The sequence below is a fragment of the Canis lupus genome, chromosome 15 (assembly GCF_011100685.1).
Source record: "Canis lupus familiaris isolate Mischka breed German Shepherd chromosome 15, alternate assembly UU_Cfam_GSD_1.0, whole genome shotgun sequence".
NCBI classification, from domain to species: domain Eukaryota; kingdom Metazoa; phylum Chordata; class Mammalia; order Carnivora; family Canidae; genus Canis; species Canis lupus.
This window is the reverse complement of record NC_049236.1, coordinates 25,016,050-25,038,786: the sequence shown is the minus strand read 5'-3', so window position 1 is coordinate 25,038,786 and position 22,737 is coordinate 25,016,050. Positions and strand designations below refer to the sequence as shown.

General features: G+C 40.7%; 1 protein-coding gene across 3 annotated transcripts in view; it reads right to left on the bottom strand.

Annotated features, from left to right (window-relative positions):
• LOC119877031 (protein O-mannosyl-transferase TMTC2) overlaps nucleotides 1-22,737 on the bottom strand; it is a 387,501-nt gene that overhangs the window by 224,657 nt on the left and 140,107 nt on the right. For 2 of the 3 annotated variants that reach the window (XM_038558567.1, XM_038558566.1), the window contains exon 2: nucleotides 8,246-8,816. The exons of the other annotated variant lie outside the window; for it this stretch is intronic. In XM_038558567.1, the coding sequence (XP_038414495.1) occupies nucleotides 8,246-8,816 (571 nt within the window). The remainder of the gene's footprint in view (nucleotides 1-8,245; nucleotides 8,817-22,737) is intronic. 3 annotated transcript variants of the gene reach the window in all.

Below are 22,737 nucleotides of genomic sequence, written 5' to 3'. Positions count from 1 at the left end.
TGTAGTTATGTTTCGCACTGTTTTAGTGGAAATTCTAAACATTCTTCCATTTCTTCTCTTACTAAAAACTAAGTCATTGGTTTGTAAATGTCCTTCAGTTTTCTCAGTCGTCCCTGCTGTTTGCTCTGAATCTTACATTAATTATGAGCCAAATGACAACCACATACCAACTGCAGGCATTGTGGGTTCCCCTATCATATCAAAGAGAAGTATTATAATCTTTGCATTTTACTTGCTCTCCTGAAATTAAATGAATAAACATGTGGAGAAAGAAAGTGTCCTTTGGAACTGAAGCACTGACTTCACTAATCAAGGCCATAATTATGGAGGAAACATGTATTAAATTCTGAATTCATGCTATTTCACTGGATGCAAGAGTTGTAATCAGACCAACAGAGCATGCAGGAGCCATCTGGGTGCCGTGGAGTTGTAAAGACAAACCCGGAGAGCAAGGGCACATTGACCTTCCCAGCACCACATCGTTGCACACTTTGGCCTGGCTGTTCTCCCCTTCTGATTCCTTGGCATGCTTTTCGAAAAAAAAAAAAAAAAAAAAAAGGAACGCTGTCATCAGTTGGTATGAAACCGGATGCAAACAATAAAACATCTCACGCCATAAAAGCTTACCATACTATCCCATTTCATAACTACCCTTAACTATCAATGAATCTGATTTGATATGCAGTTTTTTAGCCACCCCACCTCCTACCCCCATCACGCCTCCTAAGGAATCTCTTACGCGTTCCTAGAATCTGACTTTCTGTAGCTTAAATTGCATTTGAGAAGTCAACACTAAATTAGCATTCCCATTGTTCCAAGTATTTAAGACAGGAATCGGACTTCCAGGCAGAGGAGTGGAGATTTGCGCAGACAGCGTCGTTTTCTCTATGAAATTGATGGTACCGGGTTGAGTATGAGTAACCAGATAATCACGAGCTCCCCATCACTCAATCCGATTCCTCTGAGGCAGCAGGTTATCGAAAATTGAGCCGAGTGATGTAATACGGATCCCAGACAGTGTTATGAGAACAGCATAGATGATTTCAACGAGACTCATTATTTATTCATCACAAGGTCCAATTTGCGTGTCATTTTCACTGATGGTATACTGAGGTAACTGGCTGAAATTCAGGGCTGATAGAGTATTTTATTCTGTATTGTAAAAAGGATCATTTTGAAAAATGTTTCTGTCTTCCTGTAAGAAGGAGCACCAAACAAAGAGGGATTTTGTACTTGTGGCCGTTCACTGTAAGGTTTGAACACCGTTGAGCAACGCTGGAAGGACGGACACAGGAGAAAGCCCTCAGGGACTCCCTGTTTTTCTCATTAGGAGTCTGTAATGATATGCTAGATGCTATAGAGTAAAAAGTAAAATAATCTAGTCTTCGAAAAATAACTACTTTTTTTTTTTTTTTTTTTTTTTTTAATGCTAAAGAACAAGAGAAACCCTGGCAGGAAACACCTTCCCTGATTGAGATAAACCTCCTGAATCTGATTCTTAGTCTCATCACCAAAGGGACCTACTCTCAGGCCTGTTCCCAAGGGAGGACAAAGAAAGTCTCCCCAGTGGCAAGCTAAGCCTGGACGTTCTCAAGCTCCTCCCATGTACCAGTCCAAGCACAAGCACATTTTAAAACCAAGCAGGGTCTCTCCGGACTGTTGGGGCCACAGAATGCCTTAAAAGGTCCCCACATCATCATACATATTGGGGCCAAAGAATGCCTTAAGAGGTCCCCACATCATCATACATACCGGCTCGCTCAACCTACCTTGCCCATTCATTTCCCTCTGTAAATGCATCACTCTGGGTATTTGCAAAACCACTGCCCAGTGGTGGTGGTAACCCCCTGGGAGTCTCCCTCTGCAATGCTCATGCTCTACTCTCTACTTTCCCTCACCTCTCCAATTATAAAGGTCTCCATCTGAACCACCCTTGGGGGCCTTGCTCAAATGTCTCTGCTCCTGAAAGTGCTTCCCAATCTTCTCAGCAGAAAACACATCCCCATCCCCACCCCCATCAAAACTGCCCCACCACTCCCCATGCCTCCTTTCTGGCCTTACTACTTCCCAGCCTGGATTTCAGTTCTGCATTTATAGGGACTACTGTCAACTTCCTGGCCGACTCTAAAACATCCTTAAGGGCAGACTTTCGCCAATGCATCTTTGAACCCCCCACAGCACCTAATACAGTGTGTTGCACAAAGATGAATCTTTAACAACAAAACAAGATACCTTGCAAAGAGATCGCTGTTTCAAGCAGCAACACTCTAATGCAAGTATTACATGGACTTATAAGAGTAGTCAGCTTCCAAATTTCACTCAACGTGAACCTAAACTGTACCCAGAATACAGAATCATCTTAAGTCAGCTGAGCAGAGAAGCCAACCTGCAGAAATAAAATACCTTATTAATCTCTGACTTTTTGAATTGTAAAATATTTTTGAACCTCGACTTTATTTGTGGTGTTATCTGGTTAGCCGCGTTGGCAGCCGTTCAAAGTTTTAAAGTACTATAGGTCATGAATATTAAATGCTACAACAAGTTTACTGGGATGAAATCCAAATTCATTTGTAAGTACATGACAAATAGTCAGCCCTCCAGTTTCAATAATGCTGGGAAATACTGCGATCAGAATCGGAGTATCTTGCTCGATCTGGATTCTCACAAAGTCAAGTGTAAGGCAAGTCAAGGGAAAGAAAATCATAAGAAAGTGGGAACACTACTCGAAGTAGAGTGGCACAGATGTTGACTGAAGAAAATCAGAAACAGCAAATATCTCATATTTCATTCTGCGTCATTTATAGGAGAGTCACATCTTGAGTAAAACCACAACCTAGTCTAAAAAGCAAAGGGGCAAAGCTATAAATGATAACATATTCCACCAATGCCATCCCCAGCAGCTAATTGAATTAAAAAAAAAAAAAAGCACACGTGGCTTCAATGTGCAAATACCTGGAGGATCACACCTCCCTTCCCATGGCCTTCTCTACAGGGGGAGTCACGCAAAACGGATATGCGGAAGCACCACAATGACTATCTTCAGTGTTCCAATAGTGACAAACCAAAAACCTTCAACAGAACCTAAGCCCCCACCCTCGGAAACCATTCTCAAGGTAAACCCTGCAAATGGTTTGGAAATATATGACTGTTGGTTTGCATCTGATAACTATATCCTGATGTAGAACCAAGCTTACGTAACACCCAAGATAAACTTTTTCACCACAGGCAACCCCCACCATTCACATCCTGCTTAGCATTAAAATAAAAAAGTTATTTCTAGACAGAGATGACTCGTTTTCCAAAAGTGGCAATGCCTCCCCGTTTCCTCTCATAATACAGTCTCTTCATGTTGTTTACATGAAATAGGGCTACAAAGCTTAAGTCTAAGAGAAGAAAGTTGTCTACATAATGTACACCTTAAGACCAACTATAGCAAAACAGAGGTAATCATCTTTATAGAAATTCTTAAAAGATCAAACTAAAAGGGCTTCATTTTTCCAAATCAATTTGGGCTATTATTAGAATTGTTACACTGTTTTTCCAATTTCCTTTTTTTTTTCCACCTGTAACTGAATAAGTGATTATGAGGCTAATAACGGGGAAAAAAAGATGTTTCCACATTAAAACAGTTAACAGATGTTAAATAAGCACAGAAAATGGCCACTAGGCAAGCAATGACTGATGTTTGGTAAGTAAGAAAAATGTTGCTTTTGCTGATTTTATTACCCACGTACCTCCCCGGGGTCATGGGAGACTTGTCAAAAATTTTGTGGGCAGATAAAAGTCAAGCATTTATTTGCAAGGCTAGTTTAAGTGTGTTTCAAGGGTTCCTCACCAACCCCTTTACTTTTTGACCACATAAAACTAAGTGAAAGTCATCTAAGAAAGGCTAAAACAATCGTTTGAGGCGAAGTCAAGAAAACTTATTTTTCAACATTTTTCTGACATGCGTTTCTTCCAATTCTACCCTCCAGACCTCACCAACCAGGAAACAAATCCTCATCGTTTATATAGGATTTTACTTTAACATTTCAGGCAAGTATCTTTCCAAGGCAAATCTGAAACAAGTGTGAATTCAACAATTCCCTGAGCACCTACTATGTGCCAGATGGTATGCTAGATGCCAAGGATAACATGGAATGCTGACGCTAAGAACTAGGAACATTAAAGAATCTTGTTGAAGATAGTTACGAACACTCATTTTGTCCATGCACATTTCTGAAGATTTTATATTTGGTGTTTTCTTATAAATCTCCCTAACTACTGACAACTGCATTACTGTACTATTTCATGTCATATTAACCATATTATTTGCTAAGTCATTCTCTCTCAATAAGCACTTATTATTAAGTTAAACACGTCTGTGTTTTTAGCACATTCAGAATAGTGCCTAGCACATAAAGACTATGTGTTTATTAAATACTTATCTACAATACACCAGGTCCTTACTATTTTTCACATTCTTCAAAGAAACAAAAAACTTTCCTATTTCCTTTGCAGAACCATGAAAGCCTTTTATATAATACGGACGTGTACATCACCTGCATGAATCTTAGAAGTCAAAAAAATGACAGCCAATAATTCTGGCCAAATTCAGCCATCCCAAGGACTCAGTCTGGCCCAAACAGGGTTTGTTTCTAAAGTAGTAACCAATATTAAATAACAATAAATGTCATCGAAAAATCCAGAGGTCCTTTTTCTTCTTAGAAAAATCTCCAAGTCTCCCAAACTCAAACCTGGATTTTCCTATTGCAACAACAGAATGAAGAGAAATCCTAGAGGTGGGCATACTCTTGCTTCCACCAGCAGGGCCCTTCTACCTGACCTCTGTCCACAGTTGAGTTTGGGGGACAGGATCTTTTAAGAGGTACAGAACTGTACAGAAGAAAGCAGCTGAGTGTGATTGCTAGGAGAAAAACCATTACTGACAAAACTATCAAAAAGGGGAGCCTTGCCCCTCCGGTCCTAATAATTTCCAGCTTTAAGAGGACCACCATTTTGGGTTTTGAGTTCTTGGCTAGTTCACTGGTTTGCATAACAGAGTTAAACATTTGTGCACTGGAGTTTTCTGTTTTATTATATAAAAGTTATGTTTTAATAGGCCAGGGAAGTTTATTTCATCTGGCAAACCATGATGTAGAGTTAATTGGTAAGATATTTAAGATGATTTATTCTCTTAAGGTTGAAAAGGACCTTCTAAAGTCTTTTAATTCACTTCCTACAGAGTCTCTTCTAACTCACCCCAGGCATAAAAATCTATATATTATAAAGACAGAAGATGGAATTTTCTATAACTTCCATATGTAATCTATGCCAGTGTTTACAAGCCCCATAGTCATAAAATTCTAAATGAAAGTTTTTGCTTAAATATTCATGCTTCAGTTTTAGTCAATTCCTAATTCATATGCTTTCAAAATCACACTATGTTTAAAGACTAACAGAAGTTTATCTGTTGGCCTTCCCTTCCTTAAAATAAAGAATTACAATTTCCACTGATATTTCCTTCTATTCAACTAATATGTATCAGGTGTCTTCTGCACACTGGGCACCCAGCTCACACTGGATGCCCCAGCTCACACTGGACGCCCCACAATTTCATATAATCTTCACAACATCTCTAAGAGAGAAAGACTAACCATTTCCAGAAAAAGAAACAAGTCACTGACCTAGCCCAAGGCTACTCAGTCAGTGTGAGTTAATATTTGATTCCATACTATTTCCTTCTAAGTAAGTCATCTCCTTTACATCTATTCATTCACCGTCATACCTCCAGATAGTAAAATCAATACCAAACAAACACAGATATGTGTTCTAGTTCTAGCGATCCTATCATTTTCTGGCGACCTTCACATCTCTGGTTCTCCACACCTTAGCTGGAAATAAAGGGACTGGCATAGATGGTCTCTATGGCCCCAAAGGGACTGGCATAGATGGTCTCTATGGCCCCGTGCAAATCTATACATTCTTTAACCAAAAGGTTCTCATTAAAGCTCATGGGCCCAAAATCTGAGAATGAAAGAAAGAGTGGACTTGAGATAGCAACTCTCAGATGAAGGGTTTCGCTGCCCTGACTACTTCCCCTGCCCATAAGCAGTGGCTGCCAGACAGTCTAGGCAAGTTTCCATCTGGAAACGTCTCAGGACACTGAATCTTCAAAGTGTTAAGTCCTTTCCCATGGCGTGGACTTCACACTCTCCACTGCTAGGAGTTCCATTGCTGGTGACATTTCTCATTTTCTTAAGCAGGATGCTGAGTTACATTTTAATTCCGAATAAACAAAGAATACTTTTTTATTAGGGGTATGTCCCAAAGATTGCATGGGACACAGTTATAATAAGGTTCTCTCTTAGCAACTCCGTCCTTGAAAATACACCTAAGTGTATTTAGTTCCCTAAGGAACTAAACATTTCTTAGAAAGGAACTTCAGAAGGTCCCAAAAGCAAGTCTGGAATTGATCTATCGAAATCATTTCCTTATTCATGAGACAGTAAAATGGAAATTCTGTAGGATATCCAACCACATAGTTTATCAATGCACGGTCTTGAAATACCAAGCATCTGCATCCTTAAGCAGGTCTCTCTCCCCACAGGACAAGGACCATGATTTATGTGTATTCCTATCTATTATCTCCAGTAAAACAAGAAACCTTGCTATTGTTGTTGATACAGTTTTAAAACAAAAGATCAAAGATTTCTCTCCCTAAATCTCCCTGAAAGAATAATTAAAATTGATTTGAAATTAAGAGTTTGGCTTTCAAACCATGTTGTTTTTAGGCATCTAACTCGACCTAACCAGTTTTCTTTTTCTTTTTCTTTTTTTTTAAGATTTTATTTATTTGATAGAGACAGAGCGTGAGCACAAGCAGGGGGAGCAGCAGGGAGAGGGAGAATGAGAAGCAGGCTCCCCACTGAACAGGGAGAGGGACTTGATTCCAGGACCCAAGCCAAAGGCAGACACTAAACCGACCCACCCAGGCGCCCCCTAGAGTTCTCCTTTAAAGTTTCAGCATAAAAATAAAGTTTCAGCATATAACTGAAATCACAGCACTTTGAGCACTAGATACTTGAGTTCTGACTCAAAAGGCTATGCTTTCTTGGAGAACAGAAGCATAGCAGTTATTACCCTGCCAACTAAGTGAAAAAAAGAAAAAAACAGTCATTAAAAAATAATAATAATAATAAGCATGTCTATTTCCCTCCATTTTTTTCTTTACTTCAATTTCTTCCCAATTTGATTTTAAATAAAATTGAGAAGTGAGGGCAGGGGTGGGCAGGGAGAGAAAAGCCCAAGCTAGAAAAATTGATGGCTTTTTTGATCAGGGTAACTATCCAAAACCATTAATTCCTCACTTAAAGTGTCCAAAAGGAAGGAGAAACTGGCCTGCAACATGACCAAGATTTGCAACACTGGTGGAGTTCCCCCCTTAGACTAAAGGCAAAGCATGGGGTGGGGGGGTTATTATGAATGAGAGAGAGTGGGGAAAACAGGAAGGAGGGGGTTTCTCAACATACCTTTGTCTGCCCAACGCCCTCCCTGAACACACTAGCCAAAAAACTGGCGCTCTTCAGGTCTATGGGATCTAAAAGCACTTCTGTGACCTTCAAACAACATTGCAATTGAAACCACTCAGGGGATACAGAAGAGGAAATATTAAGCCCTGAGGCAAAGGTCTTAATTGGCCTCAGGGCAAAACTTATAATAACCTCTTTCTGTTTTGACTCTTCTATTCTTATTCACTACAAGGAAAAGGTGAAGATGATTCATTGTTGAGGAATCCCAGTCCCCAGTCCACTGCAGAGAAGGGTTGCTTTCCAAAGTCAGATCAGGAAAAGCACTATTCACAAGGGCAGAGGATTTCCCCTCCATAGAGTCACGCATCTGGCTCTATTATCTGCTCTGACATTTTTGCAAATACACTTTATAGGCGATTTGCTGGATTACAGAGCATTTGGGCCGAAATAACGAATAAAAAAAATACCCAATAAAGGTGCATAACCTTTGCAGGCAAAACTGTCCTTCTCCCCCCTTTGAAAGCATGAAAATAAGGTTAAGAAACCCAAGAAATAAAACAATCTGTGAGTAGGGAAAGGTCAGGAGGGACGCTTTGCCTTATAGAAGATCAAAATGGAATTTCTTCTCGATTTCTCTTTGAAGAGGAACACGTTTGCTTTTTTAAATGGGGCAGAAGGAGCAGGCCGGGAGGCTGCTCGGTAAAGCCGGTGCCCAGGTGCCAAGAGTCACTTACTTTGCAGATGGCAGGTAAGATCTGCTTCACTTTCAGCCTGTGAAAGACAAAGACATCATAAACTGCGGACACGGCCAGCACGGTCACCCCCTGCTCCTTCCACAGCATGCTGCATCCTGCGCAGAGGCCCGTCCCCAGGAACCAGCCCCACGTCCTGGCCGAGGAGCCTCTGGTAGAGCAGTGCTTAATGTAGCAGAGCAAGGACAGGAGGAAGAAGAGGCTGGCCCCGACGTCGGCCCGGCCCACGATTCCTGCCACGGCCTCCGTGTGGATGGGGTGAGAGGCGAACAGCAGGCCAGCCATGAAGGTCCAACATCCATCCCCAAGGAGTGTCTTCGAGAAGCTTGTGAAGACCCCGGTGACGGCCGCGTGCAGCAGGACGTTGACCAGGTGGTAGCTCCAGGGATCCAGGCCCCCGACGGCATGGTTCAGGCGGAAAGAAAGCGTGCAGAGCGGCCGGTAGGACTTGTGGCTGCCGCTGTGGGTTAGAAGAGTCCCCCAGAAATCATTGTAGAAAATGTGCGTCCACGGAGTTTCTGGGAGAAGGTCCTGGTTCGTCTTGATAGCACGGCTAAAAAACAAAATGTTTTTTTTTTTTAAGAAAAAAAAAAAAAACAAAAACAAAATCGAACATAAACTACAGAAAGAAAACAAAAAAGAAAAAATAAATAGTTGACCCCTGACCTACCTGGGGGTTAGGGGTGTTGACCCTTATGCAGTTGGAAATCCAAATATAACTGGACTCCCCAAAAGCCTAACTGTCTACGGTTCACAGAAGCCTCACCGACAACATGAATGGTAGATTAATGCATATTTCACTTGTTGTGTTGTATACCACATTCTTAGCATAAGGTAAGCTAGAGCAATGTTAAGAAAAATCACAAGGAAGAGAAAATGCCTTTATAGCACCGTTATTTGTTGAAAAAAAAAAAAAAAACTATGTATAAGTGGACCCATGCAATTCAAACCTGTGTTGTTCAAGGGTCAACTGGACGTGACATTGCTAAGACACTGCCTTTCTGGAAGCCGTTGTCCTGTGTATGATGGGATTCCAGGTTAATGCAAATGCGCCTTATGGAAGGCTTTCCATACAGATTGAATTCCCATCCTCCCCCTAATGCTTACTAACACTACAATTAGGGCTGTATTTCTTCTCAAAATCTGTTTGTTTGAATGCAAATGCATTTGAAGAATAATGCAGTTTCTTTCAGACTTACTGCAGCAATTGTCAAACAACTGCCCTAAAAATCATGTGCTACACCAGCTAAAAATGCAGATGACAGGCAGCAGGTTGAGATGAGTTCTGAGAATCTGCATTTTCTAAAAGGCACAGCCCAAGTGATACTATTGATCATGTGGTGCAAGAGATCTGCTTAGAGGCAGCACGAGCTCCCTCCTAGAAATGAACTTTGGATAGACTATCTGGGCCCAGAGCAAAGCTTCCCATACATATAAATCACTGGGGGTGGGGATTGTTAACAGGCAGGTGCTGTCAGTAGGTCTTGGGAGGATCCAGAGATACCACAGCTCTAACAAGCTCCCAGATGATGCTGATGCTACTGGTCCTTGGGCCACACTCTGCATAGCAAGGGAGAGCTGGAGAGGCCAGAAAGAATGTCTCTCCCCCCATCCAAATGTTTCCCTTTCCCCTTCATTCTAGAAAACTTCAGCCATTCCCTCCCTGAATTCTTACAGGATTTACAATTATCTCTACCAAGTGCCTTGTGCCCTGCTCTTGAGAATTAGTAGTTCAAAAAAAAAAAAAACAAAAAACAAAAAACAAAACAAACAAACAAACAAACAAAAAGAATTAGTAGTTCCAGGTTTGCATGTCTGGTATCTCCAAACAGACTTCAAGGAAGAATAACCTAGCATTTGCTGAGAGCTTGCTTTCTACCCAGGACTGTAATAGTCTCCTTAGCTTTATCTTCTTTAATCCTTAAATGACAAAGCAGATATTATCTACATCTCTCAAGTGAGCAAATTATGGTTGAGAACCAATAATGATTTCCAAAATCACACAGTTGGCAATAGCAGGGTACAGTTCCGTGGCTCGTGCTATTTCCACTCTGTTGGGATTCCCAAAATGCGATCTACAAAGCACTGCAAGTGTATGAGAAGATACACAGGCAAACCTTGTAAAAATGTTCATGGTTATATTTATTTTAATGCGTATTTGAAAGGAAATTTAATTATCAAATCAAAGCTGGATTTCATAGATGTTTGCTCAGAATGAAGCTGTTAAAAATTAAAAAGTCAATGTAGAGACAAATATTAAGGAACCAACAGGGCTAGGATATGTGGACAAGGCACAAATGTTGGCATGGAATCATTCAGCGTGGCGGGTCCCTGCTCTCTGCCATTAAACCTTCCAGAAACCTTGACATCTTGACTATTTTGTTCCCTTAGGCCATCTCTGTATTTACAGAACACATGTGTCAGAAAGACAGAGAAATGGCATAGTCAAGACACCTACTCCATAAAGGGAAACCTCTTGCCTACTCTGATATCAGGGCTTTGGAAGGGGTGTGGGCATCTGTGTAGCTGGAGAGTATACGACAAAAAGCTGTTTGATGACTTTTACCTCTAGCTGCTCCACTAGTTTAGCCTTTGACTGTGAGACAGGTATGGTTAAGGAAATTTCGATCTGAATATGACCAAAATCCAGGATAGAAAAGCCCTGGACTGAGAGGAAACATGCCTGAATCACAGCTCTGTAATTTACCTGAGTGTCTTCCAAAATAAGAAAATGCAACAGATTAAGAAACCTATCCAAGGTGACACAGCCAGTAGAAATAATAGTATTCCAGTTGGATAAAGTGAGGGGGCAATGCTGGTTTCTATCTGCTTCTCTAAATTGCTTCCCAATTAACCTCTCTGAGCTTCGGTTTCTAAGAGGATAATAGTTGTTTTCTTTTTTCAAAGATTGATTTTATTTATTTGAGAGAGAGAGCGTGCGCTCACATGCGCACAAGTAGGAGGAGGGGTAGAGGTACAAGGAGGGGGAGAGGGAGACTCCCCACTGAGTGGGGAGCCCTATGTGGGGCTCAATCCCAGGACCCCAGGATCCTGATCTGAGCCAAAATCAGACAGTTCACCAACTGAGTCACCCAGGCACCCCGTGACAATAATTTTACTTTGAAAGCTGTTAACAAACACTTGTAATTGTTCATTTATCTTCTTTGTAGAAAAGCAAAGAACGCTGTCTTGCCAATACAAGAGTGTTCTGGAGACCTAGTATAAATGACATCTAAGCTCTGTGAGCTGCTGTTGTTATTATTCAAAAAGACTGGGGTACAGTGTTCAAAAACTCTCTTATTACAATCACCTTGATGGGGCAGCTTGGGTGGCTCAGCGGTTTAGCGCTGCTGTCAGCCCAGGGCACGATCCTGAAGACCCGGGATCAAGTCCCGCGTCAGACTCCTTGCATGGAGCCTGCTTCTCCCTCTCTCTCTCTCTCTCTCTCTGTTTCTCTCATGAATAAATAAATAAGATCTTTAAAAAAATAAAATAAAATAAAATCATCTTGACTCACGGTCTCTGAAATTCGATGCAATTAGGGGTTAGAAATTAAAACCTATCAACAGCAGTTGATGACTCTCTTTTTTTTTGAGCCAAACACCATGCTAGTTCTTCTACATAAATTATCTACTCGCGAGAACTAGTTGACTCTTCTAGATGCTCAATAAAAAGGCTGAAGTTCTATTAAAATCGTGTCTTAAAAAATATTCAACATGAAAAAAAAAAATTCAACATGGCAGAGATAGCTGTTCCCCTCTGTCTGTTCTCCCCTTTCCCAGAATCACAGATCTTTACTTTGCAGCTGGGTATGAGGTCACCTGGAAAAAAAGACTTCATTTCCTATCTTCCCCTGCTGCTAAATACAGTCTTGTGACTAATTTTTGACCAGTGGAACATAAGCAGAGTGCTATGTACTACTTCTAGAAAGTGTCCTTTAAAAAAAAAAAAAAAAAGCAAGCTTAGCATTCTTCTCTCCCTCCATGAAACGAGTGAAATCTCCCTCGTTCTTGCTGAAGCACAGATGTAACAGCTGGAGTTCCAGCAGCCATGTTGGCCCATAAGGAATCCTTAGGAATGGAAGTCACACCCAGCAGAGAACAGCATAAGACTGAAGAAAATTGGGTCCCTATTACGGTAGACCGTACCAGCCCTAAGCTAACCTCCTGATTTTGTATGAGAAATAAATCAATATTTTGTTTAAACTGTTGGATTTTGGGTGTCAGGTAATAGCAGCTGAACCTAGTCATCAGTGAAATCCTCCGTTAACAGAAGACCCACTATATCACCGTGGTTTGATTTTCCATATTTATTTTTATTTTTACAAGTCTCCGTGTATCGACTGTGTATTAAATGAATTTCCATATAAATTGGCTTTTAAAATATTAGAAACAGATGTTACTCTGGATCCATTAAATTAAAACACCCTGCTTTGACATTCATCAAGAGTCTAACCCAGAAGTAACTGCTTAAGACTTGATGGGTTATAATTAAAATTTAAAAGAAATATGAAAAACTGCCAAACAGTGTTGTCAGAAAGAGCTGATTTCAAGCAATTCAGAATGAAAAGCCAACTGGCCTCTACTAACCATTAACCGTGATAGTGATGTGAATTTCTCTAGTATCAATGCAGAAATGCACACACTATCATCGTCGGGGCAGTAGAAAGCTTGATAGAGAAGCATTTTGGGAGAAGGCTCTGCTAACACAATGAGGAAGGCTGGGGAGCATATTTTGCTCAGGACCATACCTCACCCTTTCACTGGCAGATCCAGAGAGGATAGAGAAGGAACGTTCCCCAAACCAGGATTTCTACATGCTATTAGTTCAGCATCCTAATTGACTCTGCAAAGACTTTCTCAGGAAAAAAGCACACCTATTCTTAAAAAGCTATACAAAGTCGCCTGAACTTCTTATATTTATGGCAATGAATCTAGTAATCTGCAGCAGCCAGCAAGCTATACTATACATCTCACTTCACTGTCACAAAACAAGGGCTTCAAAACAAAGAATTAACAAATCTCATAATTACACCAGGAGAGAAAACTTCGATGAGCCGCAGCCCTAAATTTATACCGTCGAAAAACAACTTAGAGGGCAGTTTACTGGAACAAAAGTGGAAGAGCAAAGGAACATCTTACCCATGTGCAAAACACATTACACTAAGGGAGACTTTAGCATGAGAAAATTCTGATGGGTGTTATCTGCTTAGGCAGGTTTTTATTTAACCGATGAATATTATGGCAAAAGAACATGAAATAAGACGAAATTGTGCTGGGCTTTAGTATATAAGTCATGTCACACATGCAAGTCAGTGATAAGGGATGCATTACGCATCCCTCACATCATATTACGAAAAATACGAGCCAAGAGGGCTTTAATAGAATCTAAATAATCTGCCGGCAAAATGAGAAGGTAGCCATTCAACACCGAGCATAACAGATTTTCAACCATTTGCATTTTCTTACAAGAGTCCAAAATGGAAAGAGTAAAACCTCTTCTGCTATTTCTCAGCTAATGAAAAACCTCAACTCCAAACAAAACTTCAGGCTGATATAATTCCTTAGGTTACTGCTTGTGAATCGGTGTTGAAAATTCAGGGAGACACTAAGGAATTAGGAAATTTTCCACTCTGGGAAAGGTGAAGAACATCGGAGCAGCAGATGTGAAAAAGAAACAACTGCAGGCAGATCTCTCCAGAGAAAACATGACTGACTGTCTTTTGAAGCCAAAAGATCCAGTCCCTCGAGTCTTCAAGGAGGTCTTAACCTGTTCCAGTCTTGTTCATTTGTGGCTCTTTGTTTTTGCTGCCTTATGATCTTTCCTTTTGGAAATGTTGACGAAGGCCAACACTATTATAAAACTGATGAATGGTGTGACACTGCCCTCCTAACTGTCCTTGGGTGTGTTTCTCTCGCTGCCATTTTTTCTGTCCATTGACCTTTTCAATCACAAACACCATAAATGATGACCATTAGTCCCTCAGAGCAGAAACAATGCTTCCCTTTTTCGAATGTCAAATGGCACACTGTTCCAAAGTGCTTTCAACTGTTCGACTGAAAGGTAAGTAAAGGCCAAACTTTTCATTAAAAAAAAAAAAAAAGGAGAAGAAGAAGAAGAAAAGAAAAGAAAAAATTCAACTGATGGGTTGAAATTTGTTCTACAAAAGAGCGAGGGAAAAGAATGGCCTTTGCTGCCCTGCCCTGCTTCGGGGCCACCCAAGGACACCTGTCTCTGCCCCGGAAGGTCAGTGAAATGCAGAAGGTAAGAAAATTGACTCCAGAGCCAATGAAACTAGAATCTTAAGGTGACCTCAGTTTTCTCATCTGTAAAATAAGGATAACTGTGCTTGCCCTACGGGATCATTAGGAGGAGTAAATTAGTAAGCAAAAAGTAAATTGTTCTATGTAATATAACACGTATATGTAGCATAATAAATGTAATAGGTTAGCTGCTCTCGTTGTTAGTATTATTACCTTCAACACCAAACAAGTGATGTTACCCATCAGTGCAAGCACTGTGCGTACAGCCTTCAAAATCTATGGATCATGATCATGAGTCTCTCACTTAAAATTCCACTAAGCTTTAATGACACTCTCAAGATAATAAGCATGTATGAAATCTCACCTTTCATCTTTAACACATGAGGCTTCTGCGTCTGCTCCTACCTTTTTGGCCACCTCTTTCTACCTCTCCTTGGCTAGCATCTCCTTCACATTCTGGAAGGTGGTTGTTTCTGTCCTGGTTCTGTTCCCTGACCTTCTTTCTCTCTACACTTTCCACCTCTATGGCCAATCACCTCCGACACTCCAACTCAAGAGCTGCCTTCTCCACCTATGCCTCCAACCTACGTGTTGCTCGTGAGCCTCCACCTCCAAATGCCCAGCTGATATCCAGACCTGAATGGAAGGAAGAGTAATGAAATCTTGGTTCCTTTACTGCCACCAGGAGGACTGACCAGCTTTGGCCAGCTGGCCTCCCTAAAGCTCAGCGTCCTTACCTGTCATGGGGAGATAGTAACAATGCTTCTCAAAAGCTGTTGTGTTGAAGATCAAACAAAGCAATGTTAACCCAAAATGTTTGAAATTACAGAGCCTTGGGGCACCTTGGGTGACTCAGCTGGTTAAGCATCTGACTTTGGCTCAGGTCATGATCTTGGGGTCCTGGGACGGAGCCCCTGCATCAGGCTCAGCATGGAGTGCAAAGTCTGCTTTTCTTTCTTTTCTTTTCTTTTCTTTTTCTTTCTTTCTTTCTTTCTTTCTTTCTTTCTTTCTTTCTTTCTTTCTTTCTTTCTTTCTTTTTCTTTCTTTCTTTTTCTTTCTTTTCTTTTTCTTTCCTTTCCTTTCTTTCCTTCCTTTCCTTCCTTTCTTTTTTTCTTTTCTTTTCTTTTTTTCTTTCTCACTCTCTCTCTCTCCACAGCTCCTGCTCACTCTCTTTCTCTCTAATAAATATAAAATCTCTTTAAAAAAATTAGAGTCTTGTGTAATGGATACTTGCCGTTATTTGGAGTCCCTTCTGCCCCTACTTAACAGTGTCCTGGGTTTTGGCTTTTTGTGGGTTTTCTTCAAGAACAGCCCACATTTACTCTCAGTCCATATGGCTAGGGTGAGGCTGCCCTTACCTCCTGATGAAAGATCATCAGATGATTTGACCGATTAGTGTACTCTAATCACCCATCCTCATTCCTGGCTGTAACAACTGATTTAGCAGGAAGCCAGGTCAATCAGAGTCAAATACAGCCCCGACACTCTACTGAGAAAGAACATCTTTTAAGAATGAGATGAAATCCAAGGGCTGCTTAAGAATTCCCTGAAGACAGAGCCTGTCTAAGAACGAAGCCAACACCAAAGAACCCAAATCTAGGAGACAAAGAGGCCATTCCTACTGCAGCTGGATCCTGTCATGCCTGCAGCTAGCACTCTTAAACAAACCAATAAATGCCCCTTACTCATAAGTTAATTTTAATGGCCATTCTGACATCTACAACCAAAAAAGTGCTAAACAAAACTGCACACTGGAAGTATCAATACTGTTAGTTGTCTTTTTAGTATCTTTAGCTTAGTAAGATTGAATCTATGTCATTTTCCTCACAATCCATCCCCTTTTTCATACAAGCCCTTTATTAAAATACCGTTATCCCTCCAACACTGCCATCAAAGTTGTGCATGCATGAGGGCTCCTTCTCTCTTTGCTCCTACATCCATTTTAAAATTGGTTAAGGATATTTTAACACTATTCCGAACCTCAGAGAAAATCCAATTCGCAAGTTTCCGTTGAATCTGCCTCTAACTCTGTGCTAGTCTCATTCGGGCTTTTATTATTTCCTGCCCGCACTGCTTAGCATGCTTACTAAAACTGCTTGTTCACTTTCCTTCGTTAGGCTTAAGTCCCCTCATGGAAGGAATTATGCTCTATGTTTCCTCCCAGTGCCCAACGCATAACAGGCTCACAATAAATATTTGCTAAACTGAAGTAAATAGTCATCCCTGACTGCTTTCTCTCCCTCTTTGATCCACGATACACTTGCTGCAGAGACAGAAACTTCCTGAAATGGAACCTAACACTACTACTCTGCTCCATAAAAATCCCTCATCATGCCCTATTTCTTACCATAATAAACACCCTTCACAGCCCAGCATTCATAACCATCCCCATTATGCCTCTAGGCCAATCTCCCATTACTTCTCCATAGGCATCTTAATGTCATCCAAACTTCCCAGACTCTAGGCCTTTGCTCAAACCATTTCTTTCCTTCTTCTGTCCGGACTGCTCTTCTTCATCCAGTTATATCTGTCCAAATATGCTTCAGTGCTCCATGATCATTTGTGATGCCACAGTCTCCCCAAAGTCTTTCCTAGCTATTGTTGCAAATACGCTTGATTTTGACACGGAGTACAGACACATTCCCATTAATCACATTGACTTCTTGCTATAATTAATAGGGATCCTAAATGGGATGATATGTGGAAGACATTTCGGAAGTTGTGGGAGGAAAAAAATGTATTAAAATGGGGCACAGGTAATTCTAAAATTCCCTCTTCCATCCCCTACTGAAATCACTGCTCCCCCGAAAAAGGAATTTTGTCGTAAGAAAATTAGTTACTAAAAAAAAAAAAAAAAAAAAAAAAGGAAATCATTTACTTATTCATATATTCATTTACTCAGTGATGGACTAGACATTATACAGGGCACTGCAGACAGCAGGGTGAGCAAAACAGACTCATCAACTTTGCGAAACAGCTTAGTAGAGGAGGCAAATAGGTGTACAATTTCACTATAGTATGAAAATACTCCTCCAATATGAAATCCTGATTGCTAAAGGAGAAGAGAACAAACTCCCAATAGTCTTAGAAGACCCAAAGCTGGGGCACCTGGGTGGCTCAGGTCATGATCCGGGAGCCTGGGATTGAGCCCTGTATGGGGGTCCCTATTCAGTGGGAGTCTGCTTCTCCCTCTCCCTTTTCCCCTGGCTTGTGCTCTCTCATGCTCTCGCCCTCTCTCAAGTCGGAATAAATAAAATCTTTAGAAAAGCAATAACAACAACAAAGAACACAGGTCCACCTCCCTGAGAAAAGCATGTCTGCATACATGGAAGGAGTTATATGAAGGAGTAAGAGGATATTGCCAGGCTGAAGGTCAATATTTGCAAAGATCGTGAGTCAGACAGGAGGTGGTAAGTTTGGGGTCTGAAAAAATACAATCGGTTAGTTTGCTAGAGTGAACAAAGTTTGAGGGATGGAATCACTGGCATTACTCTGTCTTGTACTACTGACCTTCGCGAGATGTATGGGAATTTGGCTGGATATCAATCTCCCTAATGCTCTTTGGGTTTGATGCAATCATTGTCTTGGTAGAACTTGCTTTATTTATTTCCCCAACCACTGTTAACTTTTAAGAAATAGAAAAGCATCTAATTTATCTTTTGGAGCCTAGCACACAGTAGGCATTCCATGTGTTTCTGATGAACTGAATTCCAACTAGAAATGATTGGGACTTATAAGCTGCACTCACCTTTTAGAAAAATTCTTTGGAAAATTCTTCATTGTTTTACATATATAGGAAATTATCACTTTCATCTAAAAGTAGTTCACTCACTCTGGGCACTAACCTCTGCTCATTCAATGATAATTAACTGTGAAAAAACCATCAGGTTAATTGGCTTACCCAAATGTCTTTGGCATCCATTTGCCACTTAACCTATAATCCCTTCATTAGAGTTCCTCTTTAGGGATAAGCCATTATATTTAGAAAGCTCCAGTTAATATGTAAATACTTGTCTAACAGGAGAGGGGAATGAGAAACACCATAACATTGAGAGCCTGTCTCAGTTTGGAGATAAGCAATGTATTTCAGATTCCTTGAGGAACTTAGGGTAAGGCAAGTAAATCTCAGTGTCTGGGTGCTGGACTAGTGGGAGCAGTGTTAGGTTGCAAGGTCCCAGGAGAAATAGTTTTGGGATGAATTTATCATCATACCATATGTAACACATTACTAAATTTGCTTGTTTCTATCTTGATCTCCCCCTACTAGACTAAAATCCTTCCATGGCAGAGATGATGGCTTCCTAAACAACTGGCACTTAAAAAAAAAAAAAAAAAATTTTTTTTTTTTTGAATTGCCACCCTGTAGATGTTGAATGAAAAGAGGCTGCTGGGAGTAATAAAAGGCCTGTTGTCACACATCCAAGGGACAGGGCCCTCGAGTAATTGCTTGCTTTGTGCAAAGTAAGTCTAAGAATGCTCAGCCTTGTTACTAAAGGAACATTCTTCGTGGACCCTTCTTCCATGCCTTTGGGAGTTTTTCCTATGAGCAATAAAGGAGCTTTATGAACTTCATCTAACATAGCAATGCTCCCCTGCCCCGCCCTCAATGCCCTCCCCTCAAAAAAATAAAAAGAAAAGGAAAGGAAAAAAAAAAAAAAAGAAAAGTAAGCTTCTATTTCAAACTAGTCCCAACTGCAAGTGACCTACGCCCAGAGCTGCTAGACATTCACTCTCCTAGACATTCCTCAGATGAGGTGGCTTCTTCCCCAACCAAGTCCAGAGTTTGCCCAGATACCTGTTTCTGTTATGGGCAGAAACTGTGGAGAAGGAAACTTGGTTCAATATTTTTTCAAGTATCTATGATTCCTCAGATAAATCAAAACTGTCATTTTCAGAATTCCTACGGGAAATATCCAAGAAAAAAAAAGTGTAAGTTATCCTAAAAAGCTAATTAATAATCCATTTGGAAGAAAGATGTTCATTTCCAAATTAAATGGTCAGTTGCCTAAACATGTTTTTTAAAGTATTTATATGGAAAGCATTTTATGAGATTAGAGCAAAAACTAACAGCCTGAGAGTATCAGGAAAACCACACTCCAAGCATTTCACTTCACTGATTAAAAGAATCCTCTACCTTAACATTAGCTTCTTAACACCTTAAAATATTTGCAGTACCTTGCAATTCGCATGATGAAAATATTAATATTTTTCTACATAATTGTTCACTGTATTCATATCATGCCATCCTGACATAATAAAATATTATAGTCACAACTCACCTCCTCCACACTGTACTAAATTCAATCAGAGTCTCAACTTTAAAGCTTAAAGAAAATATCCTGATTCCACTTTTTTAAGTCTTGAAATTAGCACCAGAAGGGTTATTATGAAGGTTTTTTGCTCCAAAAAGTTAATTCAAGTATATGAGCCACTTTAGTACACTACATTATATCATTTATGAATTTCAGTCAGTTTCATAGGCTTTCATAAATTAGGCCTATAAAAAGATGATTAAAAATATTTTTGGCATTTAATAGATCACACACTGTTTCCCTTACACTGGAGTCTTGAGCAGTAGTGATATGTTCTTTTTTTTTAATTATTATTATTTTTTAAGATTTATTTATTTATTTATTCATGAAAGACAAAGAGAGAGAGGCAGAGACACAGGGCAGAGGGAGAAGCATGTTTTGGAGCCTGATGGGAGACTCGATCCTGGGACCCCAGGATCACACTCTGGGCTGAAGGCAAGTGCTAAAGCACTGAGCCACCCAAGGATCCCCAGTAGTGATATGTTTTGAAGGATAACTGATTTCTTTTTAATTTTTTTATTTACAGAAAACAACAAATGTTTGACTATGATTTAAGAGAATAAATAAGTATCAGAGAATAGATTTTCATGACATTCAAAGCTTTCAACAATGAATGGGCTCTGGGGCTCCTGGGTGGCTCAGTCAGTGAAGCGTCTGCCTTCACCTCAGGTCATGATCCTGGGGTCCTGGGATTGAGCCCCATGTGCTGGCCTCCCTGCTCAATGGGGGTCTGCCTCTCGCTCTTCTCCCTCTGTACTCTTGCTCTCTCTCTCTCTCTCTCTCTCTCAATCTCTCTCTCTCTCTCTCAAGTAAATGGAAGAAGAGGAAGAGGAAGAGGAAGAGGGAGAGGAAGAGGAAGAAGAAGCAGAAGCAGCAGCTCCACTGGTTCCCGATTCCAAGAGAAAAAAATACAAGTATAATCACAAAGAATTCAAGAACACCAATTTTGTGCATGGTCTTGTTTTTTGTGCTTTTACAGAATAAAAGAAGATGCATCTTTGTCCTTAAGGATTAGATTATCCAAATGCACTCTAAAAAGGTAGGAATGGCAAGCTGAGAATACATCTCTTCATTTAAAACACTTATCTTTTACATAAAGAGTACTTTACAATTTCAGACCAGATATACTAAGTGCTGGTAGTTTCTCCCAATTACGCAAATATGATCCCTTAAAAAAAAAAAAAAAGAGTCACAACCTCAAGGAGAAGTTATAACCTCCACTTAGGTAAACAAGAAAAGTACTTTCTGACTATGACCCCTGCTTGTGCCCCCACTGAGAGTGCACAGCCTGAGTACTGACAAACCATAGGAGTCAGTGGACAAAAATTTAAACCAAGAAACTGACTCTAAGAAAACAGGTGATGGGGGAGGAAAGACATTTGTACTGCCCTGTCCAGACATCTGGCTTATCTGTTAGCCTAACTCCCGGCTTCTCCAAATCAAGTCTTAAACCAAATCACCTTTCTTTATCCACGCTTCTCCGGCAGCCAAAGAGAATAGCCAAGAAACTTCTTATGGGGAAATGTTTGCCATGATCCTTTGTCTCTTCCACTTAAAAATTTCCACATGTTGCCATTGTATCCCTCACAGGTAGGCATAGGATAATACCACCTTGCATCTGTATCAGACTTTTACATTTTACAGAATGTGCTCATGTTCACGATTATCTTGGATCCTTGTCCCCACCCCATGAGTAAGCGGATGTGGGCAGATATGGGCCTGACAAGAGTCCTGCCTGACACAATGGCATCAGTACATTTCAGAGCCACCCACGCTGGAATGCAAATCTCAATTCCTTATCCACCGCTCTCTCTCTGTTATGGGCTAAATGGTGCTCCCTGACAAAAAAAAAAAAAAAAAAAAAAAAAATCAGATGTTGAACCTCTAGCATGGGTACCATGGAATGTGACCACCGTTGGAGAGAAGGAAGGCCTTTAAAAAGGTAATGAAGTTACAATGAGGCCAGTAGAGTGGGCCGGCCCTTACTGCAATCTAACCAGTGCCCTTATCAAAAAAGGACATTTAGACAGACATTGGGGACACTCATACAGAGGAGCCCATGGAGAAAAGGTGGCCTTCTGCAAGCCAAGCAGAGGCCTCAGGGGAATCCCAACCTGCCTACACCTTGATCTCAGACTTTTCCCTTCTAGAACCATGAGAAGATAAATTTCTGTTGTTGAAGTCTTCTCGTTTGTGGTATTTTGTTTCAGCAGCCTTTACAGGAGAACACATCTGACTCTCCCGGGGTGCCCGTCATATGCAATTACATACACTCTCCTGTTTATCCGTCGGACTTTCAGGGAAACTAGATGGCACACAAAGGCTTATTTCTCCAATACCACGTCTGGTGCTGTGTTTTGATGACAGGGGTCGAACTGCTTTGTAAGTATAAATAGGACTTGAAGAGGTATCTCCTTCTTAGTCCTGCCAGGATTCGTCTATGCTCTCCACCAGAGGGGAAAAAATTCCCGACCATGCCCATGGGGCCCTCATGCTAACTACACACACATCATAGAGCACCAGGGCTGCTCCACATTTACACGGGGATTGACAAAGCTTGCAGAGCACCCCCTCCCCCCCCCCCATCTCACTCTGTCCTCCCCACACTGCCAGAAAACAGGGAAGCGAAGCTGGACGGGTTAAGTTAGAGAGCACATTCTTAACAAGAGGCAGAGGAAGACCTTGAACACTGCTCTCCAAACTATTCCATTTAACCTTCAAAGCAGCCCTGTTCTTCCACATGTACCATAAATCTCCGACAAGAAGTGTTTCTAAGACGATTTGAAAGTAAAATCCTAGTCTATTATTGCATTTGGTCTGGAATCCATATATCTGCCCTCAAGACTCAATAAAGCCATAAAAAAATGCTTTTGTACCATATTCTTTTAATTTCTGCATT